Source organism: Belonocnema kinseyi, chromosome 1 (assembly GCF_010883055.1).
Source record: "Belonocnema kinseyi isolate 2016_QV_RU_SX_M_011 chromosome 1, B_treatae_v1, whole genome shotgun sequence".
Lineage (NCBI taxonomy): Eukaryota > Metazoa > Arthropoda > Insecta > Hymenoptera > Cynipidae > Belonocnema > Belonocnema kinseyi.
Genome location: NC_046657.1, coordinates 182,487,148 through 182,494,602, shown reverse-complemented (window position 1 = coordinate 182,494,602; position 7,455 = coordinate 182,487,148). Strand labels below are relative to the sequence as shown.

Sequence of the window (7,455 nt, the reverse complement as noted above, 5' to 3'; positions counted from 1 at the left end):
AAATAAAAAAGAATGCATTTGCACCAAAAAACGGTGCAGCAGTCTTTTTTCTTATTTTTTTTTAATGGAGTAAAATATGCGGAATCTTGAGCAAAATTTAAGGACTTTCCCAGGTTCTTTCAGGCAAAAAAATTAAGGACACCCAACACAAATTTAAAAAAAAAGTTGCGGATTCCTCTACTAGTTGATTTCCAGGAGCGGCTTATTAGAAAATTGATTGTGTATGTTTCACTTGTTATTTCAAATCACGTGGTGCCCACATACGTTTCAGTCTTGAATAATACATACATTTTTCACAATGTTCGGGGACTATTTGTTTGCTCCGCGCAGTGAATATGGTGCATGGTGGTTCGCGCCCGTCATGAAAAACAAAAGAAACGCGAGTCGGCGGCCGGAATCGGTTAAGTGTTATGAAAAGTTATCCATACGGGAAACGTGTGTGAATCAAAATATGAAGAATAAGGTAAAAATAAGCAGTGAATTGTTTCCCTATTTGAAATTTACAAACATTTACAAACATCAAAGCACAGTTATAGTTGAAACGAGTGCTATCCAGAAATAGGAAAAGTGCAAACGAAACAAACATCGGGCCTTCGAGGTACAATGTGGCCAAAGCACGTGTTTGGCTACAATAGGCCACACTGCAAGTAAGTATATGGCTTTTGTGTAAAGTGATCAGACGCCCTGATTTATAGGACATATGTCCTGATTTTTATCTCTATCCGAATTTCCTGATTTTTTATGTTCTGTGTCCTCTGATTTTTCATGCACGAAAATGGAAATTTGCCATTTTGATTGCGCGGACCTAAATTTGGTTAAACTATTTTATAGAAAATTCGTCTCTTTAGCATGAACATGTCAAATTTTGGATTTCATTTGTTTCCTTATTGACTGAAAAATCTCTTTTATTCGAAAATTCGTCTTTTTGCTTTCAAAATTCATTTGTTGTCGTAGAAATTTCATCTTTTGTGGCTAAAAATGCAACTGCTTGGTTGAAAAATATAATCTTAATTTTTAATTGACCGATGATTTTCAACTATTTTGTTTAAAATTCGTTTTTAATTGGTTGAAAGTTAAGTTTTTAACTAAAAATTTAACTTCAATTTTTTTCGAAAATTAAACTTTTTTAGTAGAAAATTCATGTATTTTGTGGAAAATTAATTTCTTTGGTTAAAAATTCAAGTATTTTCTTGAACATACGTTGTTTTTTTCTAAATTAATTCTGTCATCTGAAAATATAACTATTCAATTTTTGGTTGGAAATTATTTTTTTTCAGTTAAAAGCCCATGTATTTTGTCGAAAATTAAACTAGTTAGTTGAAAGTGAAACTACTATGTTAAATATTCATTTTTTTGGTTGTCATCATTTTAATTCAAAAACCTTTTTTCTTTTGGTTGAAAATTTCTAGTTTTAGGTAAAACTTTAAATATTTTGTTGAAAATTCCTGCATTTCTTTAAAAATTCATCTTTTGTTGTGAATGGTCACCTTCATGGTGAAAAATTCATATTTTGGTTGACAATTCATTTCTCTGGTCAAAAATTTAACTATTTTGTTAAAAATTCGTCTTTTATGGTTCAAAATTTATTTTTTAAAGCAAATTGAAATATTCCATGTTCAGTTGAAAATATATATTTTTTAGTTGAAGCTTTAAATATTTCGTTGATAATTCATGCATTTTGTTAAAAATTCATCGTTTTGCTTGACAAATATCTCTTATGTTTAGAAATTTGAAGATGTGGTTAAAAATTTGTTTTTTATGCTTAAAATTTTTTTTCAATGAAATTGAACTTTTCGGTTGAAAATTCGTAATTTGTGGTAGACAACAATCAGCTTCGGAAAAAATTTTATCTTTTTGGTTGAAAATTTATTTATTTGGTTTTAAATGTAACTATTCTGTTCAAAATTCATTTGTCATGGTTAAAAATAATATTTTGAAAGGTTAATATTATCTTTCCATTTTGGGTTTAAAATTTTTCTCTTTTTTACTTGAAAATTCATGTATTTTGTTGATAATTTAACTAGAGGAGACTACTCTACATTGTTTAATTGTTTGGAAATTCATTTTTTAACTAAAAATATAACTTGCATTTTTTTAATTTATCTTTTTCAGTTAAAAATTCATGTATTTTGTTAAAAATTATTTTTTAGGGTTAAAAATTTAAGTTTATGTTTTTTAAACTTCATTTTTTTTAAATTTAATTTCTGACCCAAAAATATAAGTATTCCAGTTTTGGGCGAAAATTTCACTATTTGGTTCAAAATTTATTTTTGTTATTGAAGATTCATATTTATAAAAAAAGTTCTTTTCTTTGGATAAAAATTGAACAATTTTGTTGAAAATTATTTTTTTTCTTGAAATTTTGTTTTAAACTGAAAATTGAACTACTCCGTATTTGTTTTAAAATTGTACTATTTTGTTAAAAAGCTTTTGATTATTGTTGCCAATTATTTTTTTAAACTATAAATATAACTATTCCATTTTGGGTTGAAATTTGATCTTTTTAGTTAAAAATTCATGTATATCGTTGAAAATTCAACTACTTAGTTTAAAGTGGAACTACAATGAATATTTATGGATAATAACAGTTGAAAACTCACGTGTTTGGTTAAAATTTGAACTATTTTGTTAAAAAGTTTTTTTGTTTTGAAAATTTAGTTTTTTAACTGAAAATTTGACAACTTCATGTTTGGTTGAACACTGATCTTCTTTAGTTAAAAATTCAACTATTTGGTAGAAAATTCTTGCATTTTGTTGAAAATTCGTCTTTTGTGGTCAAATATTAATATTCTTGGTAAAAAAATCATCTTTTTAGTTGAAAATTCATTTCTGTAGTCAAACATGTAAGTATTTTGTTGAAAATTCGTTTTTTATAGTTGAAAATGTATTTTTTACTTAAAATTTTAGTACTCCATGCTTAGTTAAAAATGTATCTTCTTTATTTGAAAGTTCGTGTTTTGGTAGAATATTAATCTTCTTTGTAAAAAATTTATCTTTTTGTTTGAGAATTCATTTCTTTGATTTATCGTTATTTACATTTATATTTGCCATGTGTGATGTCATATTCTGCGTTACTCCCTCCCTACACACACTACTATTTATGTATTGACATTTACAGAAAGTAGACAAGAACTGGGAAAAATTATCCGAGAGGGAGCAAGAATTAAATTTGCATCCGCTCTAGTCATAAAATAGCCATCAGATGAAAGCTCTTCTTGTGAGGGGGGAAATACTGAAAATAAGAAGGTATAAATATGAAAATCTGCATTTTTCTCTGAAAAATTGCATCTAATTTCAAAACTGTAAAATTGGGGATAAAAAAAGCATTCTGCAACTCAAAAAAGTGGAAACTTTTATTGATAAGGTCAGTGGTTCATTTACAATTTTCAATTCCTCTCGATTTTCTAGGTACAGGGGCTTAAAGTATATAAAATTCTGTATACACGACGGCTGCTCAGGGGCCGTTCAAAAAGTACATCGTATGGGCGATTGCCAACGAGCAGCAATTACCTATACGCACGTGTATCACGTTATTTTTTGCAACGACTGTCCGAGAACAATCCATTTTTGCCTGAAAATTGCTCACTTTTAGTTGATAATTCAACTCTTCAATTTTCCATTGATAATTCATCTTTTTTGATTGAAAATTTAACTAATTCGTTCAAAGCTGATCTACCTAGTCAAACATTGATTTTATTGGTTGAAGATGTAAACATTTTGTTGAAAATTTTAACAAATCTCTCTTGCTCTCTTATTTTTTCTTTAATGAAGAAATCTAAGCTCTTCTCTGAGACTAAAATGAAAGAAAAAAATTATATTTGTTTATTTTTAAATTAAAACCTTAAAAATTTTTTATCCCTTAAGATTTCACTTCGTACATTAAAAAAGTTATAAGTAAATACTGTTTTTAGTGCTTAAACTATTTCAAGTAATAGGCGTTTGCAATTAAATAATTTTGATTATGTAATATTAGACAATGTCTAGACGTTTTAAATTCTACAATTTTCATGCTTTCTACATTTTTTTATGGATTCTTATGATTTCCAAAGACTTCAAGGTATTTTAAGGGGGTTTTACGAATTTATAGAGAAATTTACGGAATCTGTTTCTCTAGACTGAAATTTAAGAAGCGCATACATTTTAATATGAATTTAAAATAAAATTGCAGATCGATATGACTAAGTCAAGTCTTTCGGCAGAGAAAAACTTTTTAAATCCAATGGAAGAAAAGTTTGCAAAAAAAATTTCAAAGAGTATTAAAGAAATGGCAAGCTTTTCGTCAAAGAGAAAATCTTCACAACTCTTGGAAGGGGGCTCAGCAATAAAAAAACCGAAGACTGTAAATAAAATAGAATTAGGTGTAAAAGAAGATCATCTTGCAAGCGCGAATTATGAAGACAATTACAGGGTACTGCTTTTTCATAGTTATCAAATGTTACTCTTATCTTTTTCTTCAATGCGTATTACTTTTTTTTGTAATGTTTTTCGTCACGTTTCCCTATTTATCCTAATTCAGATGTTTACAATGAATTTATTAATTATTTAATATTAAATATGTTAACAGGAACCAAATCAGTCTGCATTAATTAAAAGGTTGCAACTGGCACAAGAAGAAATAATTCAATTGAAACGTCAACTTATAGATTGTATGCAAGAGAACAAAAATTTAAGAGCAATGAATTCGAAATTACAGACAAAAGTTGTCGATAAATTCGAGCGAGTGAAAGGTAGTTACCCGGAATATTATCAGGAATTTTCGCACGTAAAGGTTCAATGTAATTTGTATAAAACTTTTTTTCAGCTTCCATCGACAACGTTACTGAAACAGCAGAAGCAAACCTGCGTGAGCGGATCGAAAGTGGTGAAGATTTGCCGATAGGAACCGTAGACCGAGTATCTAATACGGTATGTAGAATAATTATTAAATATTCCTTTTTTTAAGTTTCAATCAAGGTTAGTAACATTTAAATAATTAATATTTGTGGATGCATGCAGGGTGTGGATAATGGATTAATAAAAATTCGTATGATAGAGAGAGGCACCAATTGAACATGACTCCAAAGAAATTTCTTGTCATGACAAGGTTAATTTTCACTGTCTCCGTTTTGAAGAATTCGAGCGTCACGGGGCAACTCTCTAATGTGGAGAAAAGCAAAGATCCCGATGCTGAGCTGAAATCGGCTGTAAATGAGCGACTGCTTCGATGTGTCAAAAGTAATTGATTTTCTTTTACTGCAAGAATAAAATTCACTTTAATTTGCTAACATATGGACATTTTTAAGGGAATAATTAAGTAGATTTCGAAAATTTTCTAAATAAAACTGGAATATTTTAAGTATTTTTTTTATTTTGCAGGATTTTTGTTTAAATTTATGGAAAATTAGTAACGTTTAAAAATATATTTAGATGAGACAGACAGGAAAAGATGAAGCAACAATTTGATCTATCCTGCGAAATGTGGGATGCTTGATCAGCAAACAAATTTCTGATCTCAACCGTATTCGAAAGACTACTTCAAACAGAGCTCAGGCTAAAATAAAATCTAAACGAATTGTTTCTTCAGATAATGATTCACCAGGAGAGGAAAATTATGGAGATGAAGATAAAATTCTAGAAGAGAACAGAAAAGATGTCAATGAAGACAGTGCCCGTGCAGAAATCTCGGTCTGGCCCCGATCGGGGCCAGACCAGTCCAGGCCGGGTCCCGATCGGGAATCCTGGTCGGGGCCACGCCGCGCATGAAACACACGCCCAGGTAGGGGCCAGGTCAGGACACCCGATTGGGAAACCCGATCGATACACGATGAGTCTCATTATAATCCATTCATGAATTTCACAAATGGAGTTTTAATATACGTAAACGCGAAACTATCGAATAGTTCTCTCCTTTCGAAGGCCACCTTAATATTTTGAATTTTAAAATTAAGTTATTTTAAGATAAAATTAACTTACGACAAGCACGAAAAGAAAATGTTTCAGAATACAAAATTGAATTATGCTTTGGAAAATCGTAAAATTATAGTGGATGGTATCAGTTTCGAGTAAAGGGTTCGTTTTGTATGAAAAAAATTGATGATAACCAGAAATATTTTAAGCAACAATTTTAATTTCTTGAAAAGTGTTGCCTATGAAACTTTTTAACAAATTAGAAAAAGTTTTTCGCAAAAAGATTCCCTACAACTTGACATTTTCGAATGCTTCCAAAGAAAATCATCGGGAAATAAGCTATGATTTACGATCTATTAACATTTTACTGCAAATAAATTCAATTTTCTGTCAATTGCATTACTTGAAAAATTCAAGAAGGTGGTTGTAGATAATTTTTTTGCCAAAAAATTGCGCTATCATTTATTAGATCGTTTTATTTTTTTAAATCGGTTAAGAAGAAATATAGACCAAAGGACTTTTAAACAAAAATGAAAATTTTTGAATTTAATTTTTCTGGTTGTTTTAAATATTATTTACAGAATATGCATTTAATTACTTTTTATTATTATTAATTCATTTCGACCTAACGGACATTTTTATAAGTTGAAATTGCATTGTTTATAATAAAAAATAAAAAAACTTCGTTTATCATTTTAAACTTCGCGCGAAACCAATTAGATGCCGAATGCGACGCATGCGCAGTTGAGTAACTCGTTCTTGCTGGAATGTTATGAAAATTTGTCCTTAATGTATTTCTGTATTAAATTTATTATTAATACAGAATCAAAGTATCAATAACATAATCGATTGTATCACATATTTTACTATTATAATTTAAAAATATTACAATTTTGTGCATACTGCAATTCATTTCTTGTCAATAGCTTTGATGATTCTAACTCTACATTAAATCGAAAAACCTTGAGTTCTTTAATAATAATTGAAAACAAAAGAAGTTAATCAATTTCATCATATAACAATATTTGACTCATTTGATAGTAAATATACTAATTTTACGTCAAAAAATTAAATTAATTATTAATTTATTTGAGGTTAGGTTTCACTGAGCCCGCAGAGTGTAACTACTTACTCTCATCTTCCTCGCACAGGTTTCGAGGTCTACTGACTGGTGTTTGGTGCCTCTGAATACGTGGCTTACTCGCCTTATGCATTTATAAACATTGCTAGAATATTTTAAACGAGTATTATGTATACAAATTTCACTGCACTACCAGAAAAAAACAAGCAGCACTAGTTCTTTGAGCGCATGGAGATGTCGTTTCAGTAGGAAATCGGTCGGGCCCAGGTATGGGCCACACGGTTCTACCGATCATGGCCAGATCGGGAAATCCGATCGGGGCCAGATCGGTATTACGTTTGAAATCGGGCGATTTTTGCACGGGCGTGAGCGAACAAATCAAGAAGGAGTGTAGTGAAAGCAAAGAAGAAAATAACAAAGACTGTATCAGCGAAGAAGAAAATAACAAAGACAGGGACAGCGAAGAAGAAAATAACAAAGACAGTGCC

General features: G+C 29.9%; 1 protein-coding gene across 2 annotated transcripts; it reads left to right on the top strand.

Moving 5' to 3' along the window:
- Positions 1-393: 393 nt before the first annotated feature.
- Positions 394-5,115, top strand: LOC117172304. Of its 2 annotated transcripts, XM_033360087.1 has the most exons (7): positions 394-463; positions 531-647; positions 3,119-3,364; positions 4,169-4,408; positions 4,565-4,727; positions 4,802-4,905; positions 4,996-5,115. In XM_033360087.1, the coding sequence occupies exons 4-7, from the start codon at positions 4,175-4,177 to the stop codon at positions 5,047-5,049; spliced, it is 555 nt and encodes a 184-aa protein (XP_033215978.1). In that variant the 5' UTR covers positions 394-463; positions 531-647; positions 3,119-3,364; positions 4,169-4,174; the 3' UTR covers positions 5,050-5,115. The 2 variants fall into 2 exon arrangements, with proteins under 2 accessions (XP_033215978.1, XP_033215969.1); XM_033360078.1 differs by having other exon boundaries at positions 405-647; positions 3,119-3,246.
- Positions 5,116-7,455: the final 2,340 nt, after the last annotated feature.

Bases quoted from the DNA above. Each gene is read 5' to 3' on its own strand.
- LOC117172304 (XM_033360087.1), top strand. From the start codon at position 4,175: ATGACTAAGTCAAGTCTTTCGGCAGAGAAAAACTTTTTAAATCCAATG. The intron at 4,409-4,564 runs GTACTGCTTTTT...ATATGTTAACAG, and splicing joins ATTATGAAGACAATTACAGG to GAACCAAATCAGTCTGCATT. The intron at 4,906-4,995 runs GTATGTAGAATA...GGATGCATGCAG, and splicing joins TAGACCGAGTATCTAATACG to GGTGTGGATAATGGATTAAT.